Source organism: Nomascus leucogenys, chromosome X (genome assembly GCF_006542625.1).
Source record: "Nomascus leucogenys isolate Asia chromosome X, Asia_NLE_v1, whole genome shotgun sequence".
In the NCBI taxonomy this organism is placed as follows: Eukaryota; Metazoa; Chordata; class Mammalia; order Primates; family Hylobatidae; genus Nomascus; species Nomascus leucogenys.
This window is the reverse complement of record NC_044406.1, coordinates 73,099,741-73,120,742: the sequence shown is the minus strand read 5'-3', so window position 1 is coordinate 73,120,742 and position 21,002 is coordinate 73,099,741. Positions and strand designations below refer to the sequence as shown.

Genomic DNA, 21,002 nt, shown 5'->3' with positions numbered 1-21,002 from the left:
AGTTGCTTTTTGCAATGTGGAAAGGAAAGGATATTTGTGGAAGCCACATGATCCATTTGGGCTTCTCTTTGAATCCCTTGCCCAATTTTAACTGTGAATGGAACCCGAGAAGGTTACAATTACTAAGGGTTCAGACCCTTCAGAAATGAAATTTCAGATTATAACACCAGGTAAGACACATAGGAGAATGAGAGGAATTTACGATGAACAATGTAGGAGATCAGACCAGACCAGTTGTGGCCCTAAGATCAACTGGAAGGATAAGGACTGTGGTTTTTCCTCTGCCCTTCCGCTTTTAAGTTTTCCCTAAGGAGAAGAAGCCTATAGAACTTTTGGGGAGTGAATATGGATAAAGAAATGGATTTGTGCTGTGATGGTCAAGGGAAATTGCTGCTCAGATCTCACTTCAGGGGAGATTTTTCTGAGGAGTAGCGTCAGCTGACAGCCTCTGCTCATTTGAGATTCACCAGTATTCAAGCTGCGGCTACACTCCCACTGGACTTCTCCCAGACAATGATTAAGCACTGTGACAGTACTAAGGCCTGGCTATTTCTGCCCAACACAGATTCCTCTAAAGAGCAGTCTTTGCTCTGGGCTCCCCATTGGCCTGGCTGAGATTTTCCCTGAGCTGCAATACAACTTAGGCTCTTTTGTTTCCTTTCTCCTTTCATGGATGCCAGCTTGCATGGCAGTCTACAGTCTCTTCTTTCCTACTTAGGCTCTCTCTCCTTTTACCTTTCACAAGTGTTTCACTGAATACGTCTTTTATACTTGTAATTATGTCTTTGCTTTTGATTCCCGAAGGATCCCTGATGTTCCAAGAGAGAAGACTGGGCAGCATTCAAGGTGTGGAGGGGAAGGGGTGGTGAAGAGTGTAGTTGCCATTTACCAAATGATTTAGAAATATTGTAGAATTTTATCAACCATTACGGCTCATTCAATGTGTACTGGCTGAATATTAGTATTAGGTCTAAACTTCATCTGTTTCCCTAACCTGTCATTTCTCCAAATACCACTCCTCTGTTATAGGTAACCACTTTATTATTTTACTTTTTATCCTACCAGAGTCTCTTTATGCAAATATAGGCAAATGCAATTATATGTCAGCTCTTCCCTTCTTTTAAAAACACTATAAATAACATAGCATATCCTCTCTTTTGCACATTGATTTTTTTTCACTTAAATTTATATTGAAGCTCTTTCTAGGTCACTACATAGAGAGCTTTCTTATTCTTTTTCACATTCACAAGGCATTCCATTGTGTTGAAGAACTGTCATATATTCAGCAAATCATTTATTGAGGGCTAATTGGATTGTTTCTAAACTTTTCTTATAACTTTTTAAAGTATATGTCATATAGACATATGTAAAGTTATTAAATGGCTTAGAAAAATAACACCTCTTTAAGAATTATATCTGAAATGTTGTCATTTCTGAGAGCAAACTGAAGTGAGATATACCTAATGTAAATGACGAGTTAATGGGTGCAGCACACCAATATGGCACATGTATACATACGTAACAAACCTGCACATTGTGCACATGTACCCTAGAACTTAAAGTATAATAATAATAAAAAAAGATTATAACCAAAAGGCACAAAGCAGACTGGGTGAAGTGAAGGAGGCCTCCATACTTATCTCTGTCTATTTCTCTCTCTCTTTCCTTCCATACCAGTAGCCTGTTCTCAGGAAATAATGTGACAAGCATATTCACAGAAATATGTAAAATGATTGAGGTATGTGTGTTATTATCTCATGAACATTTGCAGTTTATCAGTAAATAAATAAATAAATAAGGAGAAAAAGAAATAAAAGTAAATAAGTTTAGAATTCTACATGTGTATGTGTGTAGAGGAGGTAAGGTATTAAAGAAAAACATATTCACTGACACTCATTGACGATGGTAAGCAGACTTTCTTCAAAGGGAAGCTATCATGATAGGTATAAGGACCATGGGAATGGGGTATTTCACTGGAAGAGAGAGATTGGGCTCAACTCTGAATATAGCATGAGCAAATAGGAATTTATAGTCAAAGAGCAGGGTGCCAGTCAGTGGATGGAAAATTACTGAGAGGTAACATCGGGGATAAGGGGGGATTCTGGCTATACTGACTTAACAGGATTCTAGGGTGATGAGAAATCACCTGGAAGATGGTGGATGATGAGAAACCTGATCATATATTGAAGGATCAGTTATTAAAGGTGTAAGACTCTTGCTAAACTGATTTAGCAGCTTTTTTGCTAAGATGGATTTTACAAGGGAAATGCCTAGATAGGCCTAGGAGATGGTTGAGGAGCATGACGAAAGTTTGGTCGAACAAAAAATTTTTGTCAGGGGTTAATATCTATGTATAGTTCTCTATTTCTCTTAAGGGTGTGGAAGATCTGCTTCCTCCCTTTCATTCTCTATTTACTCTTATTTTGAATGCTAAGTAAAAGAGAAATTTAATGAAATATGGTAAGAGTATTGAAGCGGAGTTCATTTGAACCCAAACTCAGAAATAGTTTCCAGACTGAAGCTTGAGAACATGGGGTAAAATGCTAAATTATTTTGGTCTGAATAATTAAGACATTTGATAAATAATAAAAAACATGTCTATAAATCACTTCTGTAAATTATATGCAAAAAAGCAACTCTTGATACTCATGGAAGACTTGTTTTTATTTCAGTTCCACAGAGGTAGAAATGCTCATTTGAGAGTAGCTGGTGCTTACTGTGGCAAGGCCATTCTGTGAAACCAAGTGCTCAGTTGTTCTTTAAAGCAGCTTATGAATCCACGGTGCTTCAGGCTGAGGAGCAAAGTAGAAAAATGCAAATAAAAAGAAAGGCTTTATTTGTCTACTAATCAAGACAACTATGGTGTGTTAAGGATCACATGAAAGCACAGACTGTCATAGTTGAAAGGGAACTTGGATATCATTTTTATTATTTCTTATTAAAAACGCAGATCCCTGGTCTCCACCCTAGACCTACCAAGTCAAAATCTGTGAAGATATAGTCTAGCAATATGCACATTCAACAAGCTCCCTGAATAATCTTAATGGACACTGAAGAGTGAGAAGTACTGAATGGTAGTCCAATCATCACTGTTTGTACAGGAGCCAAGGCCCAGCAATGTTACACCATTAGCCTAAACTTTCACAACTACAATAATGGATTAGAAATTTTAAAAATAAAAATATAAGGTAAAAAATGAAAATACATTTAAAATATCTTGTATTCACCCCAAATTCCACCACACTAACACAATTATTTTCGAATTTGCATATTAATGCATACTCTTTATCCACAAACATGAAGATTTCTGTTTAGTTGCATAGTATTTTTTCTTGCTTATTTCTCTTAGCCTTATAGTAAAAACTTTCCCTCTAATTTCCTAGGCTCCATCATTATTATTTCAATGAATGCATACTAATCTGTTTCAGATCTTACTAACCCCCCTCTAATTTTATACATTATACAAATATATTATATACATTAATTTATAAGTATATATAATTTTATATATTATACATTTATACCAAAGTTTTTTCTCTTATAGACAGTATTGCAATCATGTTCTTTATGCATAGAGCTTGTTTTTTCTTTTTATTTTCTTCTGAAAATTTTTTATTATATTTATAGGAGTGGGATTATTGAGTCAAATATTATTTTAACATTTATGACTCTTCCTACATATTCCCATATAGGCCCAGAGGAAGGTTAAGCTGGTTTACATTGCTCCTCTTCCGAAGTCAGCAGTGAATAAATGTACTGCTGTCACTGAAGCTTCAACACTTGTACGATATATCTTATATATACAATACATATAAAAATTGTATTTTATGTATTGATATAGTTAATATACGTAAGATTTATATATATATAATAGTCGCATTACTAGGTGCAAAATGATCCCTTGGGGTTGCTCTGATTACTAACCATGGTCAATATATTTTTATGATTTTGCCTCATATTTATTTCCTCCTGTATAAATTATCTATTTCTATTTCTTGATTTTTTTATTATACAGATCTTGTTTTCATTCTCAGAAATATGTCTTATCATAGCACTCTTGATTCGCAGTTCAGTCTTTTTTTCTATATCATTATGTATCCCAAATAATTGAAAGAAAATGTTGGCTTGTTTTATCCTTAAATATATGTGGAATAACTTCTACCTGTAAATTGATTTGAGAGAGGCACTAGAAATGTCACATTCTAGAGCATTTCACATTACCCCAAATTCAAACATTTAAAATTCATTCATTTAGATTTTGAGTTTAAGATCTTTAGAGGCCTCGATTAAACCATAGTTATTACGGAAAGAGTAACCAAAATTAAACTTAATACCTTAGTGAGGAATTAGATTGATAGCTCAGAGAATGGTAGTATGTGGTAGAATTTTTTTCCATATAGGAAAGAGTTTGGGTAACGTCTAGAAAATAAGACATTTTCTAAGAAAGACAGAGTTTGGAATTAGAAATTATTATTGACAGTCAGAGGTCAACAAGAAGACACCAAATCTCACAGCTGGTGATGGAGTTTCTATGCTTGGGCACAGCAAAGTAGCAACACAGTAACACAGTTAAAAAATAGGAAAAAAATTATTTGCAAAGTGTATGCAATTTAAAAATGCATCAAAAATTATCATATCATAGAACAAACCAGAACTTCCTCCCACCTATTTTATAAATTAGTATTTGTTTTTTACTTTTATTTTATTTTTTATTTCCATATGTTATTGGGGAACAGGTGGTGTTTGGTTACATGAGTAAGTTCTTTAGTGGTTATTTGTGAGACTATAAACATTCCAGAAGACAACATTGGGAATACCCTTCTAGACACTGGGCTTAGGCAAGGATTTATGACCAAGATCCCAAAAGCAAATGAAACAAAAACAAAGACAAATAGCTGGGACGTAATTAAACTACAGAGCTTTTGCATGGCAAAAGGAACAGCTGGCAGAGTAAACAAACAACCCACAGAGTGGGAAAGATTCTTCATAATCTATATATCTGACAAAGGAACAATATCCAGAATCTACACCAAATTCAAACAAATCACCAAGGAAAAAACCAAACAATCTCATCAAAAAGTGGGCTAAGAACATGAATAACATTTCTCTAAAAAAAACTTGTTGTGAAGGGGCATCACAATATTCTCTGCTGCTTTTATTTCCCTTAGCCTGTCATCATGCTTATCATGCCACTTGCCAACCCTTTCTCCCACCATCCACTTTGACTGGCTTCTAGGCTGTAAACTGTTTTCTCCTTCCGTTAGTTTCACCCTTAGGCATCATGCTATAATATTGCATCTCGTAATATAATTTCACAGCCTGGTTCTGCTTTTAATTAGTTGGTAATTTTTGTTTGTTTGTTTGTTTTTGAGACTGAGTCTCGCTGTCGCCCAGGCTGGAGTGCAGTGGCGCAATCTCGGCTCACTGCAAACTCCGCCTCCCGAGTTCACGCCATTCTCCTGCCTCAGCCTCCGGAGTAGCTGGGACTACAGGCACCCGCCAACGCGCCCAGCTAATTTTTTGTATTTTTAGTAGAGATGGGGTTTCACCGTGGTCTCGATCTCCTGACCTCGTGATCCACCCGCCTCGGCCTCCCAAAGTGCTGGGATTACAGGCGTGAGCCACTGCGCCCGGCCGGTAATTTTTGAATATAAACTTCTCCATTGTCTCTGTCAAAATCTTGCTTATCTTTTATAACCAAGCTGAAATATTACTTCAGCTTTGTGGTATGAGTAAATAATTTATGAACTGAACATACTTAAATTTGATATTACCTAGCTCCAGCTGTGTTTATACAACTGCCGAGAAATTCTTTCATTCATTTTTTGGTAGTCCTCTAACAAATGCCACATTCACTTTTTCAACAAATATTGAGTGCCCACTTGCTTGGGAATTTCAACTACATTAGTAAACAAATTAAAGAGCTTTGCCATCATGCAGCTTACTTTTTAGCAGAAAATAGATGGCCGGGCGCAGTGGCTCACGCTTGTAATCCCAGCACTCTGGAGACCGAGGCGGGTGGATCACGAGGTCAGGAGATCGAGACACGTGAACCCGTCTCTACTAAAATACAAAAAATTAGCCGGGGGGTGGGGCGCCTGTAGTCCAGCTACTCAGAGAGGCTGAGCAGGAGAATGGCGTGAACCGGAGGCGGAGCTCGCAGTGAGCGAGATAGCGCACTGCACTCCAGCTGGGGACAGAGCGAGACTCCGTCTCAAAAAAAAAAAAAAAAAAAAAAAAAAATAGATACAATGTACAATCATAATAGTAACTGAGTAAATTACATAGGTGAGAAAAGAATGTAAAGCTTCTTGGTTTTGTATAATATTTTGAGTGTTCCTATTTTCAGAGAAGGTTACCTTATTTAGAGAGGACAACTAAAACAAAAGCTGCTAGAATTTTTATTCCCCAGGTGAAAACTTTAACTTCCTTGAAAGAAATAGACATGCATTTTATATCTTCACTGATTTGAACAGTGCCTGACACAGAATATTTGCTCAAGGAATATTTATTGATAGATGAAACATAGAAATAAAGATTGATAATTCTCCTAAATATGACAAAATTCCAAATATAAACTTTCAACTTATTACCAAACTTTTAAGTTAATCAGTCAACAAATAGTTGTTAATCATCTTCTACATGCAGAACCATACTCTGAGTGTTACAGTAGTTAGAAAGAATTAGAACACAATATTAATATCAACCCAACAAATAGAGAGCAATATAAGTGTTACAGTGTTTTGAGGGAAAGTTGAGCTTTGAAGAAGACAACTGGAGAAGAAGGAGAAACCAATTGCAAGAAAAAAGAGGAGTAATAGAAATGAAGGCATAAGGCAGTAATAGTAGTAATAAAGTCTTACATTTGTATAATGATTTGTCATTTATAAAACCCTTTCATACGTTTTTTAAATATTTGAACCTAAGAACAATTTGTTATAATGGGTAGGTTAGGTACTATATTTCTCATTTGCAAATGACTTTACCAGAATAACAGAAAAGGCCCCAATGGAGGATTAAATTTAAATTAAAAATGCAAGTTAAAAATTTCATTTTTTTCTGATCTCATGGAGCTTAGAAATTGAATATAGGAGATAATAGACAAGAGTTAGGATGAGAAAATAGTCTAAATAGTCTAGGGATATACAGTTTGAAATGTCTACAAAGAAGTGAAAATTTAAGCCATAGTAGTAGATTAATGCTCCTAGAGTATATAGAGAAGAGTTGAGGTCTAATAACTGAGCCATATAAAACAACTTTGAGTTGGATGTAGGAAGAGGAAGAAGTGCAAGAATTGAAGACAGGGAAACAGTAGTAGGAGAGGAAAAAGAAAAGTAGTAGCAAGAAAGAAAACCACAATAGTAGCAACTCAGGGAAGTTAAGGGAAGATACATAGTTTTTATAAAGACAAGAGATTACAAGTTATTGTAGGTACAGACAAGACCATAATATTCAGTGAAAGGTCATTGCAGGGAACTATTAAAAGAGCACTTTTTTAAAAAGAACTAAAGAAAAGGTACAGAAATGAAGAACAGAAAAGTAGGGAAAAAGGGTAGGAAAAAGTTTACAAATATAATATTTAATGTTATAAGGTAATTGGCAAATATATTAAAAACAAATATAGGACCCAATTAGAGAGAAGAAGAGAGGATGATGTACACAACCTATATCTTTATCTGTTATGGAAGAAAACCAATGGAAAATGTGTAAAATTGAGAAGTAGTCAGTCTCAGGTATATCTTTATCGGCAGTGTGAGAACTAATCCAGAACTCCTCTGTCTAATGTAATATGTCTATTTATGCTTTCCCTTACAATCAGACTATTGGGGAAGGGATTGAAGGGAAAGTCTCCTGGATGAGAGAAGTAGTAGCTTTAAGTTGACAGAGTATTTACCTCCAAATAGATAAAGTTAACAGGAGACTTATAAATTAGAGAAGATATAGTTATTTCTGAAAAGTTAACTTTTGTTTCCTGATATCAGTTATAACGAGGGCTCATAAAAAATCCACTTGAGATATGGATTAAATAATTTAATTTTTTTTCACAGTTGGATCTCCGCATGTATTCCACCTGCTATGTATGAATTTTGGTTAATCTAGCTTTTACTGTATTCAGCAACTTCTCAGGAAATGTCTTTATAACTCGCTTAAATCTGCCCCTGCAGAAGTTTTAGTCAATTTTCATTTTTATTCTTTTCCAAGTATAAAACTTAACCACTTTTTTTTGCAAAATGACCTTCTTTATACATAACTTCACATGTTTTCTTAAATCGCAGGTCATTTCTCTCTCCTCTAGTCCAAATAATTTCTATTCTCTTAAATTTGTAACTTTTTTGCAATATTTTGCATCCTTGTGAGGTATTCTTTATTTTTCTTACCTTTGAGTCACAAAGTTGTCAATATTCTAGTAAAAGATAACTATTATTTGGAGAAAACATAAATTCAAACTTTAAAAAGTCTTTCATTTTATATCCATTTCAGCCTAAAAATAAAACAGTAGTAAACTTACCAAAGGAACATATCTTGGTTTTGGAGGTGGAGGAGGCATCTTGCACCAACAAAGACGTCTGACCTTCGGTGATGGTAGAGAAGGCTCACAAGCAGGGAGTGGTGGTCTTTCTCTTGATGGAGGAACTCTACCTGTGCTTGCTTTTTCCCCTTCTTCCTTGAATGTAGTCTTTTTGGATGACATTCTGAATCCTCTCTTTAGTTCCAGTCCTTCCATCTTTGAATTTACAGATGTGCCATCCGATTCATCAATTTTCTTCTTAGCCCCAGGTTTATATAGTGACTCTTCAGATTCAGTATCTGAACCTTTGATTTTTGTAGATGTTTTAAAGCCTGTCTTGGAAGAGTCATCAAATTCAGTATCAGTAGACTCTGTGTCCTTCCTTGCATCTTTCTTGACGTGTTTCTTTGAATCTTTCTTTTCCATCTTTGAGTCTTTCTTGTCCTTCTTTAACTCCAAATCAGATTCCGTTTCAGTAGATCCTGCATTTTTCTTTGCATCCTTCTTTTTGTCATCTTTCTTTGAATCCGTCTTTCCCTTCTTTTCATCCTTTTTACCCTTTTTTGAATCTCTTTTCGGTTCAGAGTCAGCATCAATAGACTCTTCATCATTCTTGACAGACTTTTTATTATCTGTCTTTGAATCTTTTTTATCCTTTTTTTCATCTTTCTGACTCTTCTTTGACTCCAATTCAGATTCAGAATCAGTAAAGAATGTAATTTTCTTTGCATCCTTTTTCTTGTCATCATTCTTTGAAGCCTTCTTCAACTTTCTTGAATCTTTTCTTGCATCCTTTGCATCTCCTGATTCAGTATCAGTAGACTCTGGGTACTTCTGTGTGTCCTTTTCCTTGTCATCTTTCTTTAATTTTTTCTTATCCTTCTTTGTATCTTCCCTCCCTTCCTTTGAGTCTCCAGATTCAGCATCAGTAGTCTCTGTGTCCTTCTTTACATCCTTTTTCTTGTCATCTTTCTTGTCATTTTTCTTAACTTTCTTTGAATCTTTCTTAGCATCCTTTGAGTCTCCAGATTCAGCATCAGAGCTTTTCTTTGCATTCTTTTTTGTGTCCTTCTTTGTAGGCTTCTTTGAATTATTCTGTGAGTAATTCCTTAACCATGCATCAAAATTTATGGATTCATCATCAGACTGTCCCACTAACATGAGGAAATCAACATTTAAACTATTTTCTGAGCAAATCTCTGACATGGCATCATTACTAGTCTTTGACCTCTTCAAATCTTTCTTTGGATTGTTATTTGTATGTAGGAATTCAGTGTTTGTCTTCTTGGAATTCTTTGAATCTTTCTTATCTTTTTGTGAACAATTTTTTGAGACTGTCTTCAAATTTTGGGATTCTGGATTTGTTTCTGAACTGGATTTTGACTTCATAGATGGTTCATTTTCATGTGATGATTTTAAGGGAATTTTATCTGCCTCATTTTGTCTTTTAGTTTTCTCTTCTACTATTTGCTTGGATTCTTGATTTGTTGCATATGAGCCTCCTTTTTTCTTGGAATCTTTCTTCAAAGGTGTTCCTCCTTTTTCATCTTTGGACTTTTTATATTCTGCTTTTTTAAGATGGGTTTTGGAAGCATGAAGATGTCTGAATGGAGTCTGTTCCCTGGCAGCTGTGTAAATAGGTGGCCATTGCAAAATTTTTCTTAAAGAATGCCTTATCCATATATTAGCTGGTTTCTGGCCTTCCTCTAGTTTTCTTTTGTCATGTCTCTGAAAAGATTGGTTAGAAAAATAAGCATTTGTGAATGAGTTTTATCTTTCTATATTGAAACATAAAAAAGTTTATATTTTTATTAACCATCTATTTAAACTTAGTTTTTTTTTTTCTCTTTCAAGTTTGTGTCTGTGTGTGTGCGTGTATGTGAAAGAGAGAGATAGAAAGAGACACATAACTCCACTTTGGAAATAAAATGACTTTAGCGGGAATTTTATGATTCCATTAATAATTCACATTGAGATTAGAGCAGGCCCATAGTGACTCATGACATTCCAGGACTTGTCCTCAAAAACCAACAGAAGGCTTTTGGAACTTCTATATGGGGAGAATCTTTTGGAAAATATCGAACACTGTTTATCCCCAAGTTAAATCAGAAATAAACTGATCCACTTGAAGTTTGTTATGACAGTTCCTGTATAGTTGTAAAACCCTAGCCTAATTTCTACTCCTGCTTTTAAAGTGTCTTGTCAAATTGAGAGTCTGTGACCCCAACTGCACTGCACACACAAAAAAAGAAACAAAGACATAAACTGAATGAAATAAACAGATGCTTGATTCACATTAACTTGTGCAGCAGTCGTGTAATTTATTTTCAACTCTCACCCAAATATTTGCCGAATCTTGTAGTCATAAATAACCATAAAGACTGATTTTAAAATTACTCATTTTCCCTCAATTATTCAGTAGAGGTGCCAACAAGCAAATGGTAATATGGAATTAAAAGATGACCTGAAGAGAAGTATGAAAGTTGGATCATTAAAAATGTAATAAATGACCCTTGAAGAAACGCATTGACTGTAACTTTGCTCTGGGAGATGCTTTAAAAATTGTTTGATATCATAATAGGTGACCTATATATGCTTATTTTTCCTTTTGCTAATTGATAAGATAACTCAACTTTAGAGAAACAGTAGAAAACTTGAATCTCTTAATATCAACTCTCCTGAATTTCATATTTTGTAAAATAAGGAGGCCTTGAAATCTCATCAAGATCAGTTTCTGCTCTAATATCTAAATTTTAGCTGCTTTTTGCAGCTGGTAAACATGTCCTGATAGAACTTGCCAGGTGCAGTATTAGGTTCTCCAGCTTGCTTAGATAATGTCTTTGATGTGGATAATTATGTACAAATATGAGCTTAATCTAAAGCAGGTAGGGGCAGTCTGTTGTACAGAGAATTACAAATTAAAAAAAAATCTTCCAACAGGTAGTAAAATTCAAGTTACACAGGCCTTACTTATATTTATATATGCTTTACCAACTTAGATTTCGTTTTTAAAAATGACTTTTTCTATACTTACAGTAACTGTTATTTGTGATTTCAAAGGTCTTGATTTATCATTTGTACCTCTCTGGAGCGGTTTGGGAAATGTCAAAGCAAAATGCTTTTGATTCCATGATTTTCTGCTTGATTCACTGACTAAATGAGAAAGGATAATAAACAATTTGGAGTTAATGTCAGATTTTCCACAGACCTGAAATATTCTTGAGTAAGAAACGTATTATGTAAATGAAACTAAGTTATACATTAAAATATAGATTTTTTTCCGCAGAGTTCCTAGTTTATTTGCATAGCAATCAGAGAAAATAAAAACAATTTTTCTTATTTATCATTGAATTTTATTTAAAATGAAATTTGTAATTTTATTTTCTACATTAAACTAATTTTCACAGATACTTAAATCATGATGGTAAAATAATATAATCAGACCGTAGGAATAGAAAATAGAGATTTACTGTTTCCTTGAAAATATCTACATCATCTCCTCTATCCTGGCTTTTTTTTTCTTTATGTCACTTTAGTTAGATTGCAGACAATATAACTTCTGCTATAGTCTTCATAATAACTAGCACGGTGTTGACAGCAGTCAGTAAAAGTCTTGATTGACTATGTCTGAGTGTTTCTTTTAGCACCTCTCTGACCTCAGTGGCATCCCAAACCACAGGAATTAGGGCCCTAGGTAGAAATACTGCATTCCATTCTGGGGATTCTATTTAAAGAAGGGCATATACAAACTTGAGGACAACAAGAATAGGGTGATCAGGAAGATCAAACTATCTGAAAACTATGTCAAAAGTGGAACTGGTAACGAAACTCAACATAGCTCTCTTGGAGAGTCTAATCAGAGATATGGTTACTATATTTAGATTTTTAAAGAGCTGCTATATTGGCGAAAAGTAGTCATAGTAATAACAGCATAGCTGCAACCACTAACACTTATGTAGTGTTTACTATGTGCCAGACTGTGTTCTAAGCATTTTAGTAAACTTGTTTAATATTTACAACAATGCTTTGAATTAGATAATATAATTGTCTCCATTTTACAGATATGGAAAAATAAAGCACAGAGAGAGGGAGAGGTTAAATTAATTGCTAGCTTATTAATTATGTATTAATCAAAGCTAGTAAGTAACAGAGTTGATTTGAACACAGGTACTTTGGCCCCAGAGCCCATGATCTTAATCACCATGTTATAGGCTTCTTTTATATGTATCCTGAGGGGTGGGCTAGAACCAATGGGTAATATTTATAGCAGTGCAGGCAGATTTCAGCTCAGTATATTAACGTAAACGTTCCTAAAGTTGCAGCTGTTTAACAAATGGGCTGTTCATTAACCGTTTTCATCTCTCTGACTATATTTGCCTTCTTTACTGTAATTATGAATTCTAAACACAAGGGAATCTTATACAAGTAAAATTGGTTTGTATTATGAAGGAGAACAAACTAAATAAATCTTTCTTCAAAACCAGTGAGTGCAAATCTACATCAAGGCCAGAAATATACACACACATATACACCAACCAACATACACATACAAATATCACGCATACATGCTTTTATAAAATTTTTATAAAAATTCATAGCAGTTTCTGCTTTATCACATTTAATGGAATATACTAGTCATTAGTTCCTAAAATTGTTTTCCAATCTAAGAAATATTAAACTTCGTTAACTAAATTCTTACTTGGAATGGAATTATCATATGTTCTGATGTTTACTTCTGGCCTATTAAAAGAAGAAAATGCTTTAATTAAATTTGTATTATGGACAATAAATAATAACTATTTTTTAAGTAATCTATCCTTTATTTCTAAGAAACAAAGCCCAATGCTATGTTTAATCAGTGATTTGGAACTGTCTTATTGTCACTCATTACTATCACAAATTCTTCAATTGCAACACTTCAAAAAATTGTATTCATTCTCTTATCTCCATTTTTAAAGAATGTCTACCTTTAATTCATATTAATCTCCCTATTATAAACCAATTGTATTTTTACCAGAAACTTAAAAACCTGAAATAAAAATACTAACTTAATTAAGTAATCTGTTACTTAGTAACAAATAAGTAAATTGAATCAGTTCAACCTCAAAGTATTCTCTAGTGAAAAATTCTGAGTGAGAATTTTCTTAATTCATTAAAAAAGTTCTAAAGTAAACTCACATTTTAATGTTTTCACAAATTACATCAAATCACTAATGATGTGTTATGGGGGTACATAGAAGTATTGACCTGGATTTTGAATTGTCTCTCCATACAGGGATAATTGATCCACGATATTCTCCATTTGGAAGGTGCCCATTTGATTTGGTACTAATAAGTATTGTCTACCAAAAATAAACATGGCATAATGTGTTTTGAAAATGTTACTTCCTTATTAGCTGGAACGGTGAATACAACCATTTCTACAATTGAGGTTATGCTTATATAAACGCATGTCCCAGTAAGCTTGTCCACCCCATGGCCCACAGGCCACATGTGGCCCAGAAGGGCTTTGAATGAAACCCAACACAAATTTGTAAACTTTCTTAAAACAGTATGAGATTTTTTTTTTGAGATTTGTTTTTTTAGCTGATCAACTGTCGTTAGTGTTAGTGTATTATATGTGTGGCCCAAGACAATTCTTCTTCTAATATGGTCCAGGGAAGCTGAATTATTGCACACCCCTGCCTTAGAGCTTGACTTTTTGACTTACTTAAATCATCAAGTTTGAAAACACAAAACAAAAATAAGTCAAAATGATAAAATGTATTTATATTTGACACAAATCTATTTTCATTTTCTAAAGTAAAGCTCTAGTGCCCAGCACAAAACCTGACCCACACTCATCATTAAATAACGGACTTACTTATTTAGGACGAACTTTGGAGACACTGAGCAATAAAATATCTAGTCCAGTGATTTTGTAACTGGACGTAAACATCAAAATTAATTCGGAAGTTTTAAAAACATAAACACATCTGAGAACTGCTCTCAGAACCGTGAATCAAAATTTCTGGGTTGAGTCAATCAAGTCTGTATTTTAAAACTTTCTTAGACTATTTTGATACTCAGCTCTGTTTAAGAACTACTACTCTGAATTGTTTTGAAAAAGAAAACTACAGATGTCTGAAATAGTTCAAGTTTGTGCTTTTGGTTTTTCCAAAGGCAATTGATCGATGATCCCCTATTTGTCTACAGTGAAACCACTTCATTCAGTAGAGTAGTTAGAAGATGTTACGACCTGCATCCCTAGAAATTTGATGGTTTAGTAGTCGGCCATGCTGACTTGATCACTGCTTTTATACTCTAAGAAAAAGACTTTGCACCTGCATTGATTTTTACTTTCTTCCCACAGTCTAAAGTAGCATTTTCTAAACTTACTTTTTCAAACATTTTATCTGTAAACAACTTTGAATACATCAACTTAATATGCGTGTGAATAGTTCAGTCTATTATAATGATATATATTATAATTTATTATATATTATATATTAAGATAGAACATTTCAAAATATGAAGTGAAACATATAAATTCAAGTTTTACTATCTTATTTCTACACTTCAATTGTCTTGCACATACATCTCACTTGGGATATCACTAGAAAAGGCAACAAAGAACCAGTGAGAAAAGGGATAATTTAGCCAAATATTATGAAATGCCTGCCTTATATAGACAATATTTCAGTCTCAAATTATTGGAAATTGAAACATAGTTAAACTTCTGAGCAGTTTTCTTCATTTTCAAAGTGTAATCTTAGTTATTATTTATTTTATAAATGGATATGTACATACTCCTTGATATATAGGTGATGGTATCTTATCTCTCGATATAAAGGAGAATATTAGTGATATAAGCCAAAAGTGTAACTACATAAAGTTATAAAATAAAATAACTCCCAACTCAAGATTTTTAACACAACACAAATATCCTTTTAAAAATCAGATAAAATAAACATGTTTGTTTTTTTTACTTTCATTTTAGGTTCATGGGTACACATGCAGGTTTGCTACACAGGTAAACTCGTGTCACAGGGGTAAGTTATACAGACTATTTTATCACCCAGATAATAAGTGTAGTACCCAATAGTTATTTTTTGATCCTCTCTCTCTTCCCACCCTCCACATGCTAATAGGCCCCAGAGTCTTTGCTCCCCTCTGTTTTCATAAGTTATCATTTAGTTCCCACGTATAAGAGATAACATGCAGTATTTGGTTTTCTGTTTCTTTGTTAGTTTGCTAAGGATAATGGCCTGTAGTTCCATTCATGTTCCCACAAAAAACGTGATCTCATTCCATTTTTATGGCTGAGTAGTATTCCATGCTGTATATGTACAATATTTTCTTTATGCAGTCTACCATTGATGGACATCTAGGTCGATTCCATGTTTTTGCTATTGTGAATAGTGCTGCACATGTCTTTGTGATAGAATGACTTATATTCCTGTGGGTATAAAACCAGTAATGGGATTGCTGGGTTGAATGGTAGTTCTGTTTTTAGCTTTTTGAGGAATTGCCAAACTGCTTTCCACAATGGTTGAAGTAATTTACACTCCCACCAACAGTGTATAACCTTTTTCTTTTCTCCACAACCTCATCAGCATCTGCTATTTTTTGGCTTTTTACTAATAGCCATTCTGACTGGTGTGAGATGGTATCTTATTGTGGTTTTGGTTTGCTTTTCTCTAATGATCAATAATGTTGAGTTTTTCATATGCTTGTTGGCCATCTGTATGTCTTCTTTTGAGAACTGTCTGTTTATGTCCTTTGCCCAATTTTAAGTGGGGTTGTTTGGTTTTTTTCTTGTACATTTGTTGAAGTTCCTTTTCAATGCTGGATATTAGACTTTTGTCCATATATTGCAAACATTTTCTCCTATTCTTAAGGTTGTCTGTTTACTCTGTTTATAGTCTATTTTGCTATGCAGAAGCTCTTTAGTTTAATTATTACAAAAGTAATTGTGGTTTTTGTCATTACTTTAAAGGGCAAAAACCACAATTACTTCTGCACCAACCTAATAGGTCTCATTTGTCAGTTTTTGCTTTTGTTGTGATTGCTTTTGGCATGTTTGTCATGAAATCTTTCCCAGTTACTACAACCGAAATGATATTGCCTAGGTTGCCTTTCAGGATTTTTATAATTTTGGGTTTCACATTTAAAGCTTTAATTCATCTTGAGTTGATTTTTTATATGGTGTAAGAAAGAAGTGCAGTTCCAATCTTCTGTGTATGTCTAGTCAGCTATCCCAGAACCACGTATTGAATAGGGAGTCCTTTCTCCATTGCTGGTTTTTGTTAGCTTTACAGAAGTTCAGATGCTTGCATGTGTGTGGCCTTATTTCTGGACTCTCTTATCTGTTCCTTAGGTCTATGTATCTGTTTTTGTATTAGTACCATTCTGTTTTGTATTTTTGTTACTGTAGTCCTGTAGTATAAAGTTGGCTAACATTATGTCTCCAGCTTTGGGTTTGTGTGTGTGTGCATGTGTGTGTGTGGGGTGGGGGGAGAGTTTTTTGTGTTTTTTGCTTAGGATTGCCTTGGGTATTTGGGCTTTTTATTTGGTTCTATATAAAATATAAAATAGTTCTTTTTCTAGTTTTATGAAGAATGTCATTGGTAGTTTGATAGAAATAGCATTGAATTTGTAGATTGCTATGGACGTTATGGCCATTTTAATAATATTGATTCTTCCTAACCATGAGCATATAATGTTTTCCACTTGTTTGTGTCATCTCTGATTCCTTTGATCAGTGTTTTGTAAACCTCATTGTAGAGCTCTTTAACTTCCCTGATTAGTTGTAGGCCTACGTATTTTATTCTTTTTCTGGCAATTGTGAATTGTATTACTTTTCTGATTTGGCTCTTAGCTTGACTATTTTTGGTTTATAGAAATGCTAGTAATTTTTGCACATTGATTTTGTGTCCTGAAATTTTTCTGAAGTTGTTTATCAGCTTAAGGAGCTTTTGGGCTGAGACTACAGAGTTTTCTAGATATAGAATCATGACATCTGCAAATAGGAATAGTTTTACTTCCTCTATTTCAATTTGGATGCCTTCATTTCTTTCTCTTGCCTGATTTCCCTAGCCAGGACATCCAATACTATATTGAATATGAGTGTTGAAAGAAGGCATCCTTGTCTTACACCGGCTTTCAAGGAGAATGCTTCCAGCTATTCCCTATTCAGTATGATGTTGGCTGTGTGTTTGTCATAGATAACTCTTATTATTTTGAGGTATGTTCCTTCAATACCTAGTTTATTGAGAGTTTTTAACATGAAGGGTGTTAAATTTTATTGATAGCCTTTTGTGCATCTATTGAAATAATCATGTGGTTTTTGTCTTTAGTTCTGTTTATGTGATGAGTCACATTTGTTAATTTGCATATGTTGAACCAACCTTACATACCAGGGATGAAGTCTACTTAATCATGGTGGACTAGATTTTTTGACATGCTGCTGGATTTAGTTTGCAAGTTGGTTTTATTTTTTTTTTGAATGTTTGCATCAATGTTTATCAAGAATATTGGCCTGAAGTCTTCTCTTTCTGTTGTGTCTCTTCCAAATTTTGGTATCAGGATGAGCCTGGCCTTATAGAATGAGTTGAGGAAAAGTCCCTCATCCTCAATTTTTTAGAATACTTTCAGTAGGAATGGTTCCAGATCTTCTTTGTACATCTGGCCAAATATGGCTGTGAATCCATCTGGTCCTGGGCTTTTTTTGGTTGATAGGCTATTTATTATAGACTCAATTTCAGAACTTGTTATTGGTCTGTTATAGGAATCAATATTTTTCTGGTTCAGGTAGTCTTGGGAGGATGTATGTGTCCAGGAATTTATCCATCTCTTTCACGTTTCCTAGTTTGTGTGCATAGAGGTGTTTGTAGTAGTTTCTGATTTTTTTTTCCCCTGTGGGCTTAGTGGTTCTATCTCCTTTGTCGTTTTAGCTGTGTTTATTTGGATCTCATCTTTTTTCTTCTTTATTAACCTAGATAGCAGCCTATCTATCTTATTAATTTTTTGAAAAAACTTTTGGATTTATTGATCTTTTCAATGTTTTTTCACGTCTCAATTTCCTTCAGTTCAGCCATGAATTTGGCTATTTCTTGTCTTCTGCTAGCTTTGGGTTTTGTTTGCTCTTGCTCCTCCAATTCTTTCACTTGTGATAATAGGTTATTAATTTGATACCTTTATTTTTAATGTGGGTGTTTAGTGTTATAAATTTCCCTCATAACATTGTTTAGCTCTGTCTCTAACACTTATTTATTTCTGCCTTAATTTCATTATTTACCCAAAATTTATTCAGGAGCATGTAGTTTCATTTCCATGTAATTGCATGAATTTGAGCTATTTTTTAGTCTTGTCTATATTTTTATTGTGCTGTGGTCTGAGAGTGTTTTTGGTATAATTTTGGTTCTTTTGCATTTGCTGAAGATTGTTTTATGTCTAATTGCATGGCCAATTTTACACTATATGCCATGTTGCAATTAGAATAATGTATATTCTGTGGTTTTTGGTTGGAGAGTTCCGTTGAGGTCTGTCAGATCCATTAGGTCCAATGCTGACTTCATGTCCTAAATATCTTTGTTAATTTTCTTACTCAGTGATCTGTCTAATACTGTCAGTGGAGTGTTGAAGTCTTCCTCAATTATTGTATGGGTGTCTAAGTCTCTTTGTAGGTCTCTGAAAGGTTGCTTTATGAATCTGAGTGCTCCTGTGTTGGAGATACACACACACACACACACACACACACACACACACACACACACACACAATATTTAGGTCTTCTTGTTGAATGGAACCCCTTAACATTATGTAATGCTCTTTTAAAATGTTTATTTTATTCTATTTTAGTTCCAGGATACATGTGCAGGATGTGCAGATTTGTTACACAGGTGAACGTGTCCCATGGTGGTTTGCTGTACCTACCAACCCATCCCCTAGGTATTAAGCCCAACGTGCATTAGGTATTTTCTTCTGATGCTCTCCCTCCCTCTGCCCCTCCAGATAGGCCCCAGTATGTGTTCTTCCCCTCCCTGTGTCCATGTGTTCTCATTGTTCATCTCCCACTTATAAGTGAGAACATGCTGCATTAGTTTGGTGAGAATAATGGCTTCTAGCTCCATCATGTCCTGCAAAGGACATGATCTCATTTATTTTGGTGGCTGCATAGTATTCCATGGTGTATGTGTACCACATTTTCTTTATCCAGTCTATCATTGATGGACATGTGAGTTTATTCCATGTCTTTGCTATTGTAAATAGTGCTGCAATGAACATACACTTGCATGTATCTTTATAACAGAATGATTTGTATTCTTTTGGATATATACCCAGTAATGGGATTGATAGGTCAAATGGTATTTCTGTATCTAGGTCTTTGAGTAATTGCCACAATTGCCACACAATGGATGAACTAATTTAGATTTCCACCAAGAGAGTAAAAGCATTCCTATTTATCCACAGCCTCGCCAGCATCTGTTGTTTATTGACTTTTTAATAATCTCCATTCTGACTGACATGAGATGGTATCTTATTGTGGTTTTTATTTGCATTTCTTTAATGATCAGTGATGGTGAGCTTTGTTTCATATGTTTGCTGACTGCATAAATGTTTCCTTTTGAGAAGTGCCTGTTCATGTCCAGTCCCTGGTTTTTAATGGGGTTGTTTGTTTCTTTCTTGTAAATCTGTTTCAGTTTCTTGTAGATTCTGGATATTAGACCTTTATCAGAGGGATAGATTGCAGAAATTTTCTCCCATTATGTAGGTTATTTGTCCACTCTGATGATAGTTTCTTTTGCTGTGCAGAAGCTCTTTAGTTTAATTAGATCCCAATAGTTAATTTTTGCTTTTGTTGCAATTGCTTTTGTTTTTGTCATGAAATCTTTGCCTGTGCCTATGTCCTAAATGGTATTGTTTAGATTTTCCTCTAAGGTTTTTACAGTTTTGAGTTTTACATTTAAGTCTTCAATCCATCTTGAGTTAATTTTTGTATAAGGTGTAAGGCAGAGTTCCAGTTTCAATTCTCTGCATATGGCCAGCCAGTTATCACAGCACCAACTATTAAATAAGAAACCCTTTCCCCACTGCTGGTTTTGGTCTGGTTTCTTGAATATCAGATGTGTGGTCTTATTTCTGAGTTCTCTATTCTGTTCCATTGGTCTATGTGTTTGTATTTTTGCCAGCACTGTGCTGTTTTGGTTACTGTAGCATTATAGTACAGTTTGAAGTCTGGTAGCATAATGCCTCCAGTTTTGTTCTTTTTGCTTAGGATTGTCTTGGCTATTCAGATTTTTTCGTTCCATATGGATCTTAAAATGATTTTTAAATTCTGTGAAGAATGTCAATGGTAATTTAATGGGAATAGCCTTGAATCTATCAGTTGCTTTGGGCAGTATGGTAATTTTCATGATGTTGACTCTTCCTATCCATGAATATGGAATGTTTTTTCACTTGTTTGTGTCCCCTTATTTTCTCGGGCAGTGGTTTGTAGTTCTCCTTGAAT

The 21,002-nt window shown here is 34.4% G+C and overlaps 1 protein-coding gene across 2 annotated transcripts in view; it reads right to left on the bottom strand.

Moving 5' to 3' along the window:
* Window positions 1-2,643: 2,643 nt before the first annotated feature.
* CYLC1 (cylicin 1) overlaps window positions 2,644-21,002 on the bottom strand; it is a 39,853-nt gene continuing 21,494 nt past the window's right edge. Inside the window, exons 2-5 of one of the 2 annotated variants that reach the window (XM_003269011.3) lie at window positions 13,209-13,249; window positions 11,544-11,662; window positions 8,510-10,237; window positions 2,646-2,792 (exon numbers count right to left, since the gene is read on the bottom strand). In XM_003269011.3, coding sequence (XP_003269059.2) covers window positions 2,760-2,792; window positions 8,510-10,237; window positions 11,544-11,662; window positions 13,209-13,249 — 1,921 coding nt within the window. In that variant the 3' untranslated portion in view covers window positions 2,646-2,759. Of the gene's footprint in view, window positions 2,793-8,509; window positions 10,238-11,543; window positions 11,663-13,208; window positions 13,250-21,002 lie in introns of both variants that reach the window. The other variant, XM_004092460.2, reaches the window with a different exon arrangement.